The sequence below is a fragment of the Salmo salar genome, chromosome ssa23 (genome assembly GCF_905237065.1).
Source record: "Salmo salar chromosome ssa23, Ssal_v3.1, whole genome shotgun sequence".
In the NCBI taxonomy this organism is placed as follows: domain Eukaryota; kingdom Metazoa; phylum Chordata; class Actinopteri; order Salmoniformes; family Salmonidae; genus Salmo; species Salmo salar.
The window spans coordinates 30863425-30882887 of record NC_059464.1 but is presented as its reverse complement, the minus strand read 5'-3'; the positions used below and the strand labels follow the sequence as shown (position 1 = coordinate 30882887).

Genomic DNA, 19463 nt, shown 5'->3' with positions numbered 1-19463 from the left:
GAAATGGACAATAAAGATTATGTCCTGTATGACAATGAAGTTGGTATGTGAAATATACACTGAGTATACCAAACATTAGGAACACCTTCCTTATATTGAGTGACTTAGTACTTCTCTTGTACAGCACAAAGTAAACCTGAAAGAGTGACTCAGTGCCTGCCGGCTACCTCACACCCACTCCCTTCTCCCTTTCCCAGCTCTGACACTGTCCTGAGAGAGGGGGGAAATAGAGAGAGGGTGAGGGTGAGAGAGAATAAGAGAGAGAGCTACAGAGGTGCAGAAAGGAAGATAAAGAGAGATAGGGAGAGAGCACTGCAGAGAGAGAGAGAGAGAGAGAGAGAGAAAGCAAGCTTGAAAACAGTAGAGAGAAAGGGAGTGAGACCTTGCTACTCACACCAACACTCCATCACTCCAGTGTTAGGGTCAAGTAGTGACACACACCTACAGAGGAGCTTATATGGTCTCTCTCTGCGCTGCCCTGTGCACCTTGGCCTGCCAGTGGAGAGATTTCCAGGGATTCTCTGAGTAAGCTGTCAGAGTTTTACCTCTGCTGAGTAACCATAGGCTTTTTCCAGCAAGGTGCCATGCTAACCTAATACAGCATTTGACCAGGTCAACCTCTCTCCCACTCGCTTGCTATTCATACATTGTATGGGGAATATGAATGCTCCCCATACCGGTGTGCTGTAGCAGAGCTTCAGGCTGACTACAGGCCTCTCACAGGAGGCACCAGATGTTGGCATGTGACACTGCTGCCAGCGGTACACTGGTCACAGCGTGCCCTCCACTCTCTCTTCTCTCTGCCCATGTCTGTTCTCTCTGCAGGTCAGTGGCTCTGCGAGGCTCCCTGCCTGTCTGACAGCCTACCCTGTCTCCAGTTCTATCTCTCTGTATTCTGTACTCGTCTTCTTCCTCTTCTTTGTCCTGTTCTTCTCTCTCCGTTTTATTTCTTTATTGTTCTCTCTCATCCCCTCTCCCTCCCTCATCTCTGCTCTTTCATCCTCTGTTTCTCTTCTCCTCTGATCTCTTTCTCATTCTCTCATTGCTCATTTGCTCAAATCTTTGCTCATGACATGACATCCTCTGGCTTTATTGTGCCAATAAAAAGGTAATGCAAATGATCTCTCTGTTCATACTATGCTTATTCTATTTCTGTCTGTGTGGAGCTGGTGGTTGACTGACAGGCAGTACAGGCTGAGCTCTGTGCTGTAGGAGGCTGTTGGAGTGGTCAGTCTTTGTGTCAGACCACGTCCTCACAGTTTAACCAGCAGACTGACAGCTCTCTATAGCCCAGCTCCAGTGACAGCATGACGGCTGATGGAGGCTAGTGGGTTGGAAGGAGTTCTTCAGTCTAGGGCTCAAGGTGAGGTGAGAGGATGTTTTGTTACGGCTTCGCTCTCTCTTCTCTCTCCACCTGGGGCTTAATCTCTCTTTCCAACTCTCTCCCCATCTCTTTCTCCACTCTCTGCACACAATCAAACTCTTTGTCATTTCTGTCCATGTCTGTCTGCTTTCTCTTCCTTTACTTCTCCCATCTGCTTCCTCACCACTTGGTAAGACCCCAGTGTGTATTCTCCTCCTGCCTCAACCCAGGGCCCGGTGGACGTATCCAGGTGTGACTCCCACCCTGTCTCCCTGGTGTCACAGCCTCACAGCTCCCTGTGAACTGCAGACGCCTCCTTCTGACACCGTGTCTTCTTGATGGCTCCTCCGAGGCTGGGTCCCCAGACAGCCCTGCACTTCCCCTGAGGGAACTTCTCCAGCCTAGAACCAGGCACCATCTGGTCAGGCCAAATCTAGTACAACGAAGCCTATTCCTAGCCCCAGGCTAGCATAAAGCGTAGCCTAGCTGGACTTGTCTCACCTTCATGTTACAGATTCTTCTTAAAGTGTCTCTCTATCCTGCTGCTATATAAAGCACCCCTCCCTTTCACCTGCAGGCTCGGAGGCGCTCTCATATCCTCCTCTCATAGCCTCCCCTACTCCTCTAGCTCCCTGACCTCCTGCAGTTCCAGGGGGTTAGGTTGACCTGTGCTGTGAGGAGGATCAGGTGCTCAGAAGAAACCCAAGCCTCTCTTTAATCCACTCAGACAGAAAGGACCAGGAGAAGTGGACACGCTGAATAACTGGAAACCCAGGAGGATTTGGCGTTTGTGTTGCTAGGCTAGCTAACGCTGACATCATAGACCAGGATTGGAGATAGAGGCCTGAGCAGCTGCAGGCTGTTTCATGGGGCTGTAAACTCTATTGTGGGTTTGTAGGTATGACAACTTGAAGAATAACAAGCAAACATCAAGGGAAGCTGGTGGGAAACTCTTAAACCAGAGCTCTTTTCCCACTATTCCCACACTGTTAGCACATGTGCACACGCGGGAGGTGATAGAGTATCTCAAAATGGACACTCCAGATTTATCAAATCCTCTTCCCTGCTGTTCCCAAAACACGCAATTTGTCTGGTAAGGCTTTTAAAGGTATGGTGCAGAGGACCACACGTGGTTGGGAAGGTTTATGGCATACCCCTCTCTATCTCTCTCTTCCCCCTCTCTCTCTTAAACTTTCCCCTTTCTCTCTCTCTGTCACTCTCTCTCTGCCTCCAGCTGTTTATAATGGAGCATAGCTGTGGAGCGGTTCCCAGGCGGGTAGTGTGTGTTAGTGTGTGTTCAGCTGGGCCTCTCCCTGACATGCTGGTCACAATGTTATCTGGGAGTCATTGTTGGCCCTGTGCAAACCATCCATCTCTCTCTGCAGGCACATCGCTCCCATCCCTCTCCCAGCCCTCCGGCCAAAAGATAAGATGCAGCTGATGAAACCGTTTTAACTCTTAAAGGGTGGCGGGCGGTAGAGCTGCAGATGTGTCCCATTATTGACTTCCTTGTCCTTCAAAGGGTTTGAGAGTGTCTTCCTCCACTCTCTCTTCTCTCCCTCTCTTCTCTCCCCTCCCTCTCTCCCCCTCCCTCTCTTCTCTCCCCCCTCCTTCTCTTCCTCTCCTGGCTGCCACAACAGCAGCCATTACGAGTAGAGGATGTTATTAGAGCTGGCATTAGCTGAGATTTGCCCTCTGCTGATATACATCCTGCTGACTCCTCTGCTGATATACGTCCTGCTGACTCCTCTGCTGATATACATCCTGCTGGCTCCTCTGCTGATATACGTCCTGCTGACTCCTCTGCTGATATACATCCTGCTGGCTCCTCTGCTGATATACATCCTGCTGGCTCCTCTGCTGATATACATCCTGCTGGCTCCTCTGCTGATATACATCCTGCTGGCTCCTCTGCTGATATACATCCTGCTGGCTCCTCTGCTGATATACATACATCCTGCTGGCTCCTCTGCTGATATACATCCTGCTGACTCCTCTGCTGATATACATCCTGCTGGCTCCTCTGCTGATATACATCCTGCTGACTCCTCTGCTGATATACATCCTGCTGGCTCCTCTGCTGATATACATCCTGCTGACTCCTCTGCTGATATACATCCTGCTGGCTCCTCTGCTGATATACATCCTGCTGGCTCCTCTGCTGATATACATCCTGCTGGCTCCTCTGCTGATATACATCCTGCTGACTCCTCTGCTGATATACATCCTGCTGGCTCCTCTGCTGATATACATCCTGCTGGCTCCTCTGCTGATATACATCCTGCTGACCCCTCTGCTGATATACATCCTGCTGGCTCCTCTGCTGATATACATCCTGCTGACTCCTCTGCTGATATACATCCTGCTGGCTCCTCTGCTGATATACATCCTGCTGACTCCTCTGCTGATATACATCCTGCTGACTCCTCTGCTGATATACATCCTGCTGGCTCCTCTGCTGATATACATCCTGCTGGCTCCTCTGCTGATATACATCCTGCTGACTCCTCTGCTGATATACATCCTGCTGACTCCTCTGCTGATATACATCCTGCTGGCTCCTCTGCTGATATACATCCTGCTGACTCCTCTGCTGATATACATCCTGCTGGCTCCTTTGCTGATATACATCCTGCTGACTCCTCTGCTGATATACATCCTGCTGGCTCCTCTGCTGATATACATCCTGCTGGCTCCTCTGCTGATATACATCCTGCTGACTCCTCTGCTGATATACATCCTGCTGGCTCCTCTGCTGATATACATCCTGCTGACTCCTCTGCTGATATGCATCCTGCTGGCTCCTCTGCTGATATACATACATCCTGCTGGCTCCTCTGCTGATATACATCCTGCTGGCTCCTCTGCTGATATACATCCTGCTGACCCCTCTTCTGATATACATCCTGCTGGCTCCTCTGCTGATATACATACATCCTGCTGGCTCCTCTGCTGATATACATCCTGCTGGCTCCTCTGCTGATATACATCCTGCTGGCTCCTCTGCTGATATACATCCTGCTGACCCCTCTGCTGATATGCATCCTGCTGGCTCCTCTGCTGATATACATACATCCTGCTGGCTCCTCTGCTGATATACATCCTGCTGGCTCCTCTGCTGATATACATCCTGCTGACCCCTCTGCTGATATACATCCTGCTGACTCCTCTGCTGATATACATCCTGCTGACTCCTCTGCTGATATACATCCTGCTGGCTCCTCTGCTAATATACATCCTGCTGGCTCCTCTGCTGCTATACATCCTGCTGACTCCTCTGCCGATATACATCCTGCTGACTCCTCTGCTGATATACATCCTGCTGGCTCCTCTGCCGATATACATCCTGCTGGCTCCTCTGCTGATATACATCCTGCTGGCTCCTCTGCTGATATACATCCTGCTGGCTCCTCTGCTGATATACATCCTGCTGACTCCTCTGCTGATATACATCCTGCTGACTCCTCTGCTGATATACATCCTGCTGGCTCCTCTGCTGATATACATCCTGCTGACTCCTCTGCTGATATACATCCTGCTGGCTCCTTTGCTGATATACATCCTGCTGACTCCTCTGCTGATATACATCCTGCTGGCTCCTCTGCTGATATACATCCTGCTGGCTCCTCTGCTGATATACATCCTGCTGACTCCTCTGCTGATATACATCCTGCTGGCTCCTCTGCTGATATACATCCTGCTGACTCCTCTGCTGATATGCATCCTGCTGGCTCCTCTGCTGATATACATACATCCTGCTGGCTCCTCTGCTGATATACATCCTGCTGGCTCCTCTGCTGATATACATCCTGCTGACCCCTCTTCTGATATACATCCTGCTGGCTCCTCTGCTGATATACATACATCCTGCTGGCTCCTCTGCTGATATACATCCTGCTGGCTCCTCTGCTGATATACATCCTGCTGGCTCCTCTGCTGATATACATCCTGCTGACCCCTCTGCTGATATGCATCCTGCTGGCTCCTCTGCTGATATACATACATCCTGCTGGCTCCTCTGCTGATATACATCCTGCTGGCTCCTCTGCTGATATACATCCTGCTGACCCCTCTGCTGATATACATCCTGCTGACTCCTCTGCTGATATACATCCTGCTGACTCCTCTGCTGATATACATCCTGCTGGCTCCTCTGCTAATATACATCCTGCTGGCTCCTCTGCTGCTATACATCCTGCTGACTCCTCTGCCGATATACATCCTGCTGACTCCTCTGCTGATATACATCCTGCTGGCTCCTCTGCTGATATACATCCTGCTGGCTCCTCTGCTGATATACATCCTGCTGGCTCCTCTGCTGATATACATCCTGCTGGCTCCTCTGCTGATATACATCCTGCTGGCTCCTCTGCATGGGAGACCTGCATCGATTCCCTATTAGAGTCTGCTCTGTATACACAGCACACACACTATCTCTCAGGTGATAGCCCAACGCTTCTGCATTATATACAGTATATAAGACACATACACACAATGCAGCTCAGGGGACCTTTCCTCTCCTCCCTTGCATTGTTCAGTCTGTTTATTATGCTTTCTCTACAAAAATCTTCAGCCTCATCTATTCCTTGTATTACCAAGCAGCATCCCTCGTTCCTTCTCTTTCTATTGCATCACTCCAATATCTTCAAAATAACAACCTTTTTCTTTCATTTCATCACTCCAATCATTTAACAGAACGTTTTGCCTCTCTAAAAGCAAATGCTTGCGGGCAAATAAATGTGCCTAATCCAGAACTGTATCTTCCCCATAAACCCCAACCATCGCCCTCTTTTCAGGGACATCCCTGTCTATCAGTCAGTCAGTCAGTCAGTCAGTCAGTCAGTCAGTCAGTCAGTCAGTCAGTCAGTCAGTCAGTCAGTCAGTCAGTCAGTCAGTCAGTCTGTCTGTCTGTCTGTGTGTCTGTCTGTCTGTCTGTCTGTCTGTCTGTCTGTCTGTCTGTCTGTCTGTCTGTCTGTCTGTCTGTCTGTCTGTCTGTCTGTCTGTCTGTCTGTCTGTCTGTCTGTCTGTCTGTCTGTCTGTCTGTCTGTCTGTCTGTCTGTCTGTCTGTCTGTCTGTGTGTCTGTATGTCTGTGTGTATGTCTGTATGTATGTGTGTGTCTGTGTGTGTGTGTCTGTATGTCTGTATGTGTGTGTGTGTGTGTGTGTGTGTACCTGTTGGTGGGGGTGGAGAAGACTCCCAGGATGATGTCCCTGTCGTGCATCCTGATGACAGGGCTGGTGGAGTGGAGCAGGTTGAAGTAGAAGTGGGAGTCTCCAGGGACGGAGCAGTTCAGTCTGGCCTTCAGGAACGATGTCCACTGCTTCTCCAACACCCTCTGAGAACCACCCAGGTCCGCCTTACACACCCGCGCCACCCGAGACACCTGTACCTGAACACACATGCACGCAAGCACGTGGAACAGACAGAACAGTCAATGACCTCGCACCAAACTACATATCAATGACCATGTACAGAGTTTTCCACGCTGGGACAGTTTAAAGCACACATATTTCACACATTAGATTTAGTGGTTGATATATTCATGGGCTCATATTCATGAGCCCATGAATATATATTTAAGCAATAAGGCCCGAGGGGGTGTGGTATATAACCAATATACCACGGCTAAGGGCTGTTCTTCCACACGACGCAACGCGGAATGCCTGGATACAACCCTTAGCCGTGGTATATTGGCCATATATCACAAACCTCCGAGGTTCCTTATTGCTAATATAAACTGGTTACCAACGTAATTAGAGCAGTACAAATAACTGTTTTGTCATACCCGTGGTATACCACGGTTGTCAGCCAATCAGCATTCAGGGCTCGAACCACCCAGTTTATAATCACTTTTATACCACAATAAACATTCTTCCAAAACGAAGATGAAACCCTTTTTAGCTCTTGGGTGATAAAAAAAAAAGTCTTTGCAATGCGTACGACCACATTTGACAGATCATTGTTTTAAAATGGTAAATGAATATGTATTATTCTAGGATATGTCAGTGCATTTCAAATGGGTTCTTTGAACAATCTCAACCCACACCACTGTGGTACAGTGTAAGTCTCCACTTACTGGGAGCCCTATAAACATGCAGCACCAAATGCCTGCGCCAGCACATTTCCAACAAATGTGAATAGCTCATTTATTAGATAAAAAGGCTTCTTGTTACTGTCCTATTTTCTCATGAGCACGTATCCCAAATCTGATATGACTGATGCCATTCGGAGCTCTTATGAAAACGCTTTTCCCCTGTCTAATTCAGACGCAACGTTGCTCGCATAGCCCACTGTTATTATATTAGATATGCAACAGCACACAGACACAGGAACACAGATACACAGATACACAGAAACACAGATAAATGGAAAAAGGTCGTCAGAAGCACTAGGCTGGTATTGACATTTGAATAATTACATGAGATGGAACATCCAGGCAGGCAGACACACGACACACGGGGGCGTGTTCAAAGCTTTACCAGTTTGTCTCGTACCTTCTCCAGGTAGTTAAACTCCACGGCCATCTCTCTGAAGAAGAAGTAGATGTGAGGACCCCATTCCACTGAACTGACAAAATAGGGCTCTGGAAAAGGAGGGGAGAGGCCTGTGTTACACAACGATAGCTAGCGTAAGAGCTATCGGATGCCTCCCTAAATCCCAGCCACAAACACCAGGGTTGTGTTTAGTATGCACCAAATTAGAGAAAATGCATGGAAATAGAGGTGTCAGGGAGGTGGCTCATTTTCGTTGTCAGTTTCAAAACATTCTTGTGTCATGCCTACTGAACCCCATCAGGCATAGCCCACAGGCAGTGAGCAGACTAGAGCCCTGGCTCCTCTGATCTCAGCAGGGATGTAGTAAATCTCATCCAGATATTGATCCTGATACTAAGTGATGTGGACATAAACACATCGCCTTTAAACAACAACAACAGAGACAATACACACACACACACACAAATAAATACGCACACACACACACACACGCACACAGACACACGCATGCACGCACACACACAATTGCACACACACACACACACACACACACACAAACAAATACACACAAATAAACATGTTTAACCGAGGGGCGTACCTCTGAACCATTTGGAGTCGTGTTTGACAGTGCGGAGTGCAGGACTGTCCCCCAGGCTACGGTAGATCACTGCATCTATCGCCAGGAAGTCCGTCACAGTGGCCGTAAACAGATTCCCCTCTGGCAAAAACACACACCAGATCAGTGAGAATGGGAAATCGAGACAGTTACAGCTCAACCTATAAAGAAATTGCAGAGGATAGTTTATATAATGACAGTACAGTACACTAATCAATGCATATGACTGTTGACCAATGAACAATGTATAATTAGATGACAACACACCCCAGACAATGATGAGACAGCCTATAGGGAGGAGGTCAGACACCTGACCGTGTGGTGTCAGGACAACAACCTCTCCCTCAACGTGATCAAGACAAAGGAGATGATTGTGGACTCACCCTAGTCATAGACTGTTCTCTCTGCTACCGCATGGCAAGCGGTACCGGAGCACCAAGTCTAGGTCCAAGAGGCTTCTAAAAACAGCTTCTACCCCCTAGCCATAAGACTCCTGAACATCTAGTCAAATGGCTACCCAGACTATTTGCATTGCCCCCCCCTTTTACACCGCTGCTACTCTCTGTTGTTATCATCTATGCATAGTCACTTTAATAACTCTACCTACATGTACATATTACCTCAACTAACTGGTGCTCACCCACATTAACTCTGTACCGGTACCCCCCTGTATATAGTCTCGCTATTGTTATTTAACTGCTGCTCTTTAATTACTTGTTACTTTTATTTCTTATTCTTATTCAGATTTTTTTTAAATTAAACTGCATTGTTGGTTAGGGGCTCGTAAGTAAGCATTTCACTGTAAGGTCTACAACTGTTGTATTCAGCGCATGTGACTAATACAATTTGATTTGATTTGATTTGAGATAATATCAGTTGTCACGGATCCCTCCGGAACTGTCATTACACACACCTGGTCCCTATTCCCTGATTAGCAATTGTATAAGTGTGCCCTTTGTTCACCATTGTCCTGTCGATTATTGTTCCAATGTCCGTTGGTTGTGTGAGTACCTTTGCTGTGTGGTTTTGGCTTTCGTGCCACGTGTATTGTGCAGAAGATTACGGGTCTCGTCCCGTGTGATAATCATTGTGAGATTGTGTATTTATTCGAGGTACTCCTCGCTCTTTTGTTTGGGTCTCAACCCTGTGTTTTGTATCGTGTTTGTTTGGTCTTTGTCCCCGTGCCTGTACATGGCACGCTGTAATTTGGGTAAATAAAAACCCCTATTACGCATTCCTGCGCCTGTCTCCCAACCATTTATACCGACGTGACACCAGTGGTGCAGAGTGGACAAATTCTCTCTATTTCTACTGCCCAGTAACGTGCAATAGAAGGTTTCCTGTTGTTTCAGCCACTGCCATTGTTGATGTGATGATGGGAACCTGCTACACAATGAGGTATTTAAAGCAATGATAGTGTTTTCTCCTCACCGGCGAACAGAGCCACGTTGGCATGTTTAGGGTCATAGGGGCAGCGGGCCATGCCACTGACCGTCTCTCCCACCATCTCCAGTGTGTCTCCCTGGAACACACACACACACACACACACACACACACACACACACACACACACACACACACACACACACACACACACAGTTCACTATATAGTGTTGCTGGGAAACAGAGAGTGAAGTTTACCTTCACATACAGTAAACATATTTTTTAACTCTGCATAGTTGGGAAGGGCTATGCACATACATGCCGACAGATTATGGCAATTAGTATATATTATAACATATTCACAGCATTATTATTCTCCCTCTGCAATCGTGCAAATCCTGAAGACAACAACAACAACAACAGGAACACATACACCCCCTCACAGGCACAAATACACATAAACACAATCTTTAGAAATGCATGCAGCTAAACAACCACAGGCGAAATCAAAGTCACACAGACGCCAACACCGATTGAAAATGAATGAAATAAATGAAATGCTGTGGTTGTCATTAAAACCAGCTATAAATAAACCCTAGGTGTGCTAACTAGTCCCAGGAGAAGCCCTGAGGTCGTCAGCCCTACAGGTTCCACTGCTCATTAACAGCCAGAGATAATGGGCCAGGTATAGAGGAGGGAGTCAGTGTGCTGGTATGTTGGAGATGTGACAGACTGAACATAACACTTCTCTGAACGCTTTTGACACTTAAACTGGATGCCCCTATCCCCCATCTCCTTCCTCCCTCCCTCCTTCACCAGCTGTTTCAACTCGTTAGTCTGATTGGAAGAGTCTGGATGTGGCTGTAAATCGGAGCAGGTAGATAAGTAGGTCCGAGGTGTGCTCTTCCAGGACAGAGTGTATGACCGGGTGGGAGCAACTCCAGGTACATGAGCAGTGCAACCACTTAGCATTTTCCTTCTACTTCCCTGCCTGGGTTTCACCAGAGGCGAAGAAAGGAACCAGCCAGACACATCATAAGCACAGCCTCCTCCTTGGTTCAAGCTGACCCTCTCCCAGCCCTCAGCTCTGCACTATGACCATCTGTCTCTGCCTCTCTACAAAAACAAGCTCCACAGTTTAAGCGTGGTGCAATAGCTACTGATATCTAGCCGATATCTAGCCTCTCTCTCTCTCTGCCTTAGGTACGAAACAAATGACGGAAAACAAGTTGTACATTTGTGAGCAAGCAACATGCTTAATCATGTTTGTGAGTGAGCTCCAGGTTCCAGAGAAAAGGAATAGTCCATTTATCAACGATGCACCAATCATTAGGCTTGATGCATGGCTGGACTGCTGACAGGTAGAGATGTGCTCAGCTTCCCCAAGCAGCAATGACTGCTGTTTGAGTTCGACAGACAGCGTGTGTGTTCTATCGGTACTCACAGTATAGTTGGCACACAGCGGATTGAAGGCGTTGGTCCCACAGACAAACAGACCTCCTTGTCGACTCAGCAAAACCTTCATGAAGTTCCGACACTCGTCCTGATAGGAGAGAGGGAGAAATGACGAGGTCCTAATCAGAGTGGATAGTCTGGGACTTATTACACTACTGCAAGGTGAAATGAGGCTTCTAAATGCATGATGGGAGGAATTATTACATCAGAATGATCAAATCAGAATGATCAAATCAGAGTGGATAGTTTGTGACTTATTATTCTACTGCTAGGTGAAATGAGGCTTCTAAATGCATCATGGGAGGAATTATCACATCATTAACACTGTCAATCTCCTCATTACTCAGCCCTACAGAGGTTCCCAGTCTGCCCGCCTGTAGCATCAAAGACTTTCCATTGGCTCACAACAGCTATTGATTGACAGATGGAAATCCCAGCTAACCTTGGACTTTCAACCACCACTCGCTTTACTGCGGTGGTACAACCCTTATTACCATGATTACCATGTTAACAAGCAGCGCAGCAATCACCAGCAGATCCAATTTGTAATTGATAGTTCAACATTTTATTTATGTAATCTGTGTGAGTGTGTGTCATGTACATGTAAATCCCTAGTGGCCTGTACCCCTCTAGCTCCCCTCTCCTGTCCCAGTCAGCGTGGCCCCAGCTCCTGGCCCCTCCACCACGGGGGAGCAGAGCCACTGATGTCATTGGAGGGAAAGGGGGGTGTGGGGATGGGAGAAGGGAGAAGGGGGAGGGCTATTCCAGATGGTCCAGCCCCAAACAGGGTTCTGTTTATCCACGGTGGAGCAGAGTGGCCGAGCAGAGGCGGCGGGGGAGTGGCCGAGCAGAGGCGGCGGGGGAGTGGCCGAGCGGAGGCGGCGGGGGAGTGGCCGAGCGGAGGCGGCGGGGGAGTGGCCGAGCAGAGGCGGCGAGGGAGTGGCCGAGCAGAGGCGGTGGGGGGCGGCAACGTGTGTTGAGTGAGGCGAGGTTAGAATTCCTCACACCACTGTGGTACTAGACAGGGAGAGGTGTGACAGCCACTACTCACTGCATACTAAATCATGAGTGTGTGTGTGTGTGTGTGTGTGTGTGTGTGTGTGTGTGTGTGTGTGTGTGTGTGTGTGTGTGTGTGTGTGTGTGTGTGTGTGTGTGTGTGTGTGTGTGTGTGTGTGTGTGTGTGATTTGCATGTTTGTTTTTCAGTGGGACTGCTGTCTATAGGCTGAAAGCATAAAGCCAGATGTAACACATTACATGCTTAACTACAGAACGAGACACAGCGCCAAAATCTCAGTTAAGATTGTACAATAAATAAAATCACATGAAGTGTGGGCTTTTGGCATGGCCCTGCAACGTAAATTGAAATACAGGATGTCTGCAGTTTAAACAACAGGGAATTATACTGTTTGGAAGCCTCTCGTCTCTTGCATCATTGTGAGCCATGGTGTATTGCTTTATTCGCTTGAATGGTGTTTCGCTTTTATTATTTTTTTATTTTATAATCTGCCTCCATATACAGATTTTATTTGTCTCCTGTATTAAACCACACAGCCTCGTCAACCCATCCCCCTGTTTCCCTCCTCTCTCCACTTTCACCATTTCCTCTCGCTGGTCACACTCCAGACAAAGCACCACCTGTGCTGGCTGGCAGTTCTTTCACGTGACCCACATCCAGACGATCGCAGCTCTACTTCTCACTGTTAGTGTTACACCACTGCATTATTAATACAGAGCAGCCTGGATGAATTGCGCAGTGTGCTGCACATATGAATACAAACATAAACATGTTGGTATTTGTGGTATGGCGTGTGTGTGGACACACACACACACACACACACACACACACACACACACACACACACACACACACACACACACACACACACACACACACACACACACACTGAGGTTTCCTTCCACTGCAGACCTCTCTCTGCTGATTTCCAGCCTCTAGCCCATCCCTCAGTCAGTCTCAGACAGACCCAGACCCAGACCCAGTCTCAGACAGACCCAGACCCAGACCCAGACATCGCTCAGAGAAACAACAACCCACCTCAGTCAGAGAGCATTACTAACGAAGACTTCCTCCACCCAGACCAGTGTATCTGGTTTCCATTGATCTAATCCTCCTGATGTTGAAATTGGTTGCACACTTCACCAGGGTGGCTCCCATTATTGTAAAGCAACAGTATGTTATTACCTAAGCATAGAGACTCAAGGAACTCCTCTAAAAGAAACCAACTTCCTTGCACCATGATGTTTTTACTAAACTGAGGAAGAGCTAATGAGCACAGCTGAGTTTAGCCAGGCACAAACGACACACGTCAGCTACGCTGCTCCATCACAGGGTAATATTTAGCAAACAGCTTCTCACTAAAACCTTCAAAGTTTCCGTAGCATGCTCGATTGAGTCCATCACTGCTGGGATGAGGCAGAGCAGAGGTGTCTTTGCCAAGTGCTCCAGAGCCAGAACTCTTCCCACACTCCAGCAGGCTACTCGTGTCTCTTCCTCTCCTCCTCTTTGCTATCCTCTCACCTCCCTCTCCTTGGGTGAGCCATGCTTGACTCTGATCATCAGCAGCAGGCCTGTCATTTCAAGGCAACAGTCTGACTCAGACTTTGACGTAAGGCAGAGTGACTAGGGCACAAGCAGGCGGGGGGTGAATGCGGAGGAACAATTAACAGCAGTGCTAAATTAGCACAAATTTGCCAGTACAAAAGCACTTCCTGCCCGCGTCCTCTCTTACTCAGCATGCTAGTACTAATCCACATCCCCTCCCGAGCTTGTCTTGTCTCTCGTAGAGACTGTTTGATGCTAATCCTGGGTGAATGCACTGCAGGCCAGCATCAACATCTCCCCTGAAGAAGAAGAGGAAGAGGAGGAGGAGGAGGGAGAGATCCAGAGACTAATGAAGACAGCTTTGTGGCAGTAGTGGTTAGGACAACTGACGAGTGACCTGGAGATTGCAGGGTCAGCTCCCTGTCGAGTTCACTGTGGTCTATTCTTGACCAGAACAACCCAAATTACTGCAGTATGTGGCCTGCTAAGAACTCAGAAACATGTTCACCATAGGGAGGCGGTCAGAGACCTGGTAGTGTGGTGCCAGGATAACAACCTCTCCCTCAACGTGATCAAGACAAAGGAGATGATTGTGGACTACAGGAAAAGGAGGACCGAGCACGCAACCATTCTCATTGACGGGGCTGCAGTGGAGCAGGTTGAGAACTTCAACTTCCTTGGTGTCCACATCACCAACAAACTAACATGGTCCAAACACACCAAGACAGTCGTGAAGAGGGCACGATAAGGCCTATTCCCTCTCAGGAGACTGAAAAGATTTGGCATGGGTCCTCAGATCCTCAAAAGGTTCTACAGCTGCACCATCAAGAGCATCCTGACTGGTTGCATCACTGCCTGGTATGGCAACTGCTCGGCCTCCGACCGCAAGGCACTACAGAGGGTAGTGGGTACGGCCCAGCACATTACTGGGGCCAAGCTTCTTGCCATCCAGGACCTTTATACCAGGCGGTGTCAGAAGGCCCTAAAAATTGACAAAGACTCCAGCCACCCTAGTCATAGACTGTTCTCTCTGCTACCGCACGGCAAGTGGTACCAATGCACCAAGTCTAGGTCCAAAAGCCTTCTTAACAGCTTCTACCCCCAAGCCATAAGACTCCTGAACAGCTAATCAAATGGCTATTTTTACGCTCCTGCTACTGTCTGTTTATTATCCATCCATAGACACTTTACCTCTACCTACAAGTACATATTACCTCAATTACCTTGACTAACCGGTGCCCCCGCACATTGACTCTGTACTGGTACCCCCTGTATATAGCCTCGCTACTGTTATTTTATCGTTGCTCCATAATTATTTCTTTTTCGATTTTCCTTCTTTCTTTTTTACTTTTTTACTTCAGTGTCTTTTAATAAACACTTTCTTAACACTTATTTAAAATGTCATTGTTGGTTAAGGGCTTGTAAGTAAGCATTTCACTGTAAGGTTGTTGTATTCTGTTGTATTCGGCACATGTGAGGTTGTTTTGAGCAGCCGGGAGTTGCTGTATATGGGGCATTTGCAGAGATATTATGCAATAAACATACAATAAGCTGTGGAACCATATCATGGTTAGACTGGTCTAGTCTGGTGTAGAGGACTGAAAAGCAGACCCCCCTCTGAGAGTGGGTATCAACAACATATTGATCAAACAATCTCACTAAGTGCTGCACATAACAATGCAAACCTGCTCTTTAAAAAGGTCTATATGGAATTTCTTTGTTTGCATACTGACTGGCCTTGCCCTTGTGCTTGGCATTGAGCCAGCCCCAGCTGGGGAGTCTCTCTCTCTCTCTGTTTCTGAGTCTAGGCTGCATACAACTGAGACAGTCTCCAGGGTTGGGAGAAAGAGAGGGAGAACGAAATAAAGAGGGAGAGAGAGAGAGAAAGAGAGAGAGAAACAGGGAGGGAGCCCATCTGCATTCAGCTGGACAATAAAATGGCTCCTTTAAAGTGCACCAGGAGGACGAAGGATGTTGAATTTCCCACCCAATTATGAGAATATGCCCTTTCTGATCAACCAACCAGAAACATTTAATTACAAAACCAATTACTCTGGTGGCGAATGTATCACATCTGATAAAACCATCCCGGGAGCAGGACAGGACATTTGCAGGAGGCGAAGTGGATAAGTGGATGGTGTGGCTGGAGGATGGATGGAGGATGGAGGAGGAGGGTGGTGTGGGTGGAGGGTAGAGAGTGAGTGGAGGACAGGTGCCTAGAGGATAGAGGTGTGTGTTTGTACGTGTACATGTGTCCATGCGTGAAGGCTAAGGGGATGAGGGGCCTGGTGCGCTTCTCTCTGCCTCATTTTTGTGTGACTCACTGCATTACCAGAGTCATTAGGGGGAGGATGGCCTTTTATTCTTCTCAGTCAGGCCTGTGGCTCTTCTTAGGGGCAGGCAGGTGGGACTGACTCCCCCCCTCTCTCTCCCCATAACCACCTTTGTCTCATTTTACATTTTAATAACTTAGCAGATGCTCTTATCCTGAGCGACTTACAGGAGCAATTAGGGTTAAGGGCACATTGACAGATTTTTCCCCTAGTCGGCTCTGAGATTCAAACCAGCGATCTTTCGGTTACTGGCCCAATGCTCTTAACCAGTAGGCTACCTGCCACTAGGCTACCTCCTCCACCTTCCTCTCCCTATTCTCCGTTGAGACTTTGTCTCGGGGTGTCACACAGATTTGATGTCAGGTGTTATTTTCAGTGTTAAGTCAGTCTTTTTTTCTCTCTCCTACACAGACACCTTTCAATAATGCCCTGGTCGGTTTGTGTGTGGGTTGGTGTGTGAGCTGGGAGAATGTGTGTGAAGTCAGAAGGGAGAGGCACTGATCCGCCTGCTGTGTGTTGGTGGGGGCAAGAGAAGTGCAGAGGAGGGAGAGTGGGTGTGTGAGAGATAGCTGAGGTAGTCATGCGTGGGTTGGGTTGACTGTGGGGACTGTTTCACTGTTCATTCTTCGCCACATCTCAGCTCACCTCCTTGTTTCACCCCCCCCTACTCCATTTGTGAGGGCACACACCACAACTGGAATGTCCTGCGAGGCGGCCATGTTTGTAAAGGGGATGGGTGGGACGGCTGGACCTCTGAAGTGTGTAGTGGTTTAGGTGAGCAGGAACACTGGGGGTGGCACATGGTGGTGCCCCCTCCGCTTAGTAGAGCCAGCAGGATGCCAGTCAAACTGTTGGCACCATGAATGCCCGGCTCCAGGTGGCAAGGTGGGGCCTGTGCCATGTTTCAGTGTGTGTGTGTGTGTGTGTGTGTGTGTGTGTGTGTGTGTGTGTGTGTGTGTACATTCCCCAGCTCACCTCGTGCTTGCCCTTCATCCTGCAGGTCCTGATGTCGTTTTTGTTGGACTCCCATGTTCTCTTCTATAACAGACAGACATTGGCATTCCAACAGTGTCAGTTACGCCGGTTAGACGGTACTGTAAGATGTTAATGAGGCGTGTGCACGGAGAGGGCCTCACCTTACTGTAGAACATCTCCTCTCCCGCCACATTGTCCAGCTCCACGCGGAAAAGGTCATCTCTGACAGACAAAGAGCACGGCAGTCAGCCAACAGCAAGACAAAGCTAGCTAAGTCTTAGACAGGCACTCAACTGTATTCCACATGCTCTCACACACAGCGGCAGTAGAAATACTCCACTATCCTATGGACAATTCTGGACATGCCACAGAATAATGGTTGGAGAAGATTAAATGTTTGAATCTTCTTTTGTCTATTCATGCACTGTAGGCTATGAAATCTGTTGGCTATAACTATGTAACAATTTACAATATATCTGAATAAAACAGATTTGGATCCAGCTCTGTATAATGGGACACATTTCAGGGTATGGTTGATAAATACACATTTTGAATTGCATAATGGGCAATTTTGAATTGCATAATGTTTTTCCCCTTGGTTTACTTTGGTCTCATTTGAGTTCACTTGCAGTAAAGTTGGTTTTGCTGGGAGGCCTGAATTGTCTTACTTGGGAAGAAATTGAATTAATGGATGATTTAATCAGGAAGTTTGCCTGCATTCATAACCCACCCCCACAGCACACAATGCTAATGGTCCCATCATATAATACCATGCATTCATGCTACTCACTGCTAATACGTTCAGAATTCTTTTCTTTTTTCTTTTCTATATATTTTTCTTTAACCTTTATTTAACAAGGCAAGTCAGTTAAGAACAAATTCTTATTTACAATGACTGCCTACCCCGGTCAAACCCAGACAACGATGGGCCAATTGTGCGCCGCCCTATGGGACTCCCAATCACGGCCGGTTGTGATACAACCTGGAATCAAACCAGGGTCTGTAGTGACGCCTCCAGCACTGAGATGCAGTGCCTTAGACCGCTGCACCACTCGGGAGCCCCTTTGCCGTGCCTGTGAAAGGGCCTTTAGAATCTGAGTTAGGGTAGGAGCCTTAAGGAAGATGCTAACAGCTGATGTTGCATATTGATCAAGGCCCTGTATCTCTGGTGAATAAGCTGGAGAGGCTCTGGTTGTGCCAACCTCCTTTCAGACACCAGGCTTTGAATGTTCTAATCTGTAAATCTGCCAAAGCTATGTTATTGCAGCAGTATCGATCTTATCTCCTAGATCCAGCTCTGCCTTCCATCTGTTCTGCCTTACTCCTCAGCAGAAGGCAGGTTCTCTGTGTGTGTGTGTGTGTGTGTGTGTGTGTGTGTGTGTGTGTGTGTGTGTGTGTGTGTGTGTGTGTGTGTGTGTGTGTGTGTGTGTGTGTGTGTGTGTGTGTGTGTGTGTGTGTGTGTGTGTGTGTGTACATGTGTGTGTGAGTGCGTGTGAGTGTGTTTGGTGAGGGGAACAGGGTAAGCCTAAGCGCTCCTCTACTGAATTATTCACTGGTGGCTCCTCTTGGTTTGCTCAAAGATTCCCTCCCAGGTTACCTCCCTCACAATACAGGATGGTGGCTAAGTGATGTGGGTAGAATTACCATCCACTTACTCTGTGCCTCGCTCATTGGGCTGGGTCAAAGTTTAAGCAGCCTACAAACAATCAAGTAGGGCAGTGAGTGTGGCGTAATCGCATCGAGAGCACTTCAGCCCTGTCCAGTATTAACATATGAAAATGTAAACAGGCCTCTCAGTGGGTGTGGCTAAGCTAAGGCTGCTGTGGTTTGAAGAGGCCAGTGAATATTGTTCTACGTCTCTTGTCTCCTTCAGGCTGTTTGATTGACCTCTCTGCTTTACTATTGCATTTTACATTGTTTATGTTGCAGGATGTTCACAAGGCAGGCTAGGCCGTCAATCTACCTGAGCACCACTAAAATGTCCTCCGACTGGCATTTGAAGATCTGCAAATTGAGTTAACAGAATATATACGTGTGTGGATTGCCGTTTAGATTTATAGGCAACAACCCTGTGAACTGTCCAAAGTGTTGTTTTATTCTCAAATGCCTATTTTGGGCCGTTCAGACACTGAGCTTCTCTAAGCCTTTCTGAGCTGTCAGACACTGACTTTGCAGAGAACGCCACACAAATAGATGAAACTGAAAAAGAGAAGTTTCTGACCAATCAGTGACCCTGACCCTCCCTGTGCTGACTGAGTGTGACTCTGTCGCTGTCCCTCTGT

At 47.8% G+C, this 19463-nt stretch overlaps 1 protein-coding gene across 5 annotated transcripts in view; it reads right to left on the bottom strand.

Moving 5' to 3' along the window:
- The window catches only part of LOC106584391 (semaphorin-6B), a 134506-nt gene that overhangs the window by 41108 nt on the left and 73935 nt on the right, over nucleotides 1-19463 (bottom strand). For 3 of the 5 annotated variants that reach the window (XM_014169655.2, XM_014169649.2, XM_014169654.2), the window contains 7 exons: nucleotides 17343-17403; nucleotides 17182-17244; nucleotides 11302-11400; nucleotides 9906-9996; nucleotides 8457-8576; nucleotides 7844-7947; nucleotides 6536-6753 (listed from right to left, as the gene is read on the bottom strand). In XM_014169655.2, coding sequence (XP_014025130.1) covers nucleotides 6536-6753; nucleotides 7844-7947; nucleotides 8457-8576; nucleotides 9906-9996; nucleotides 11302-11400; nucleotides 17182-17244; nucleotides 17343-17403 — 756 coding nt within the window. The remainder of the gene's footprint in view (nucleotides 1-6535; nucleotides 6754-7843; nucleotides 7948-8456; nucleotides 8577-9905; nucleotides 9997-11301; nucleotides 11401-17181; nucleotides 17245-17342; nucleotides 17404-19463) is intronic. The other 2 variants (XM_014169651.2, XM_014169652.2) reach the window with 2 other exon arrangements.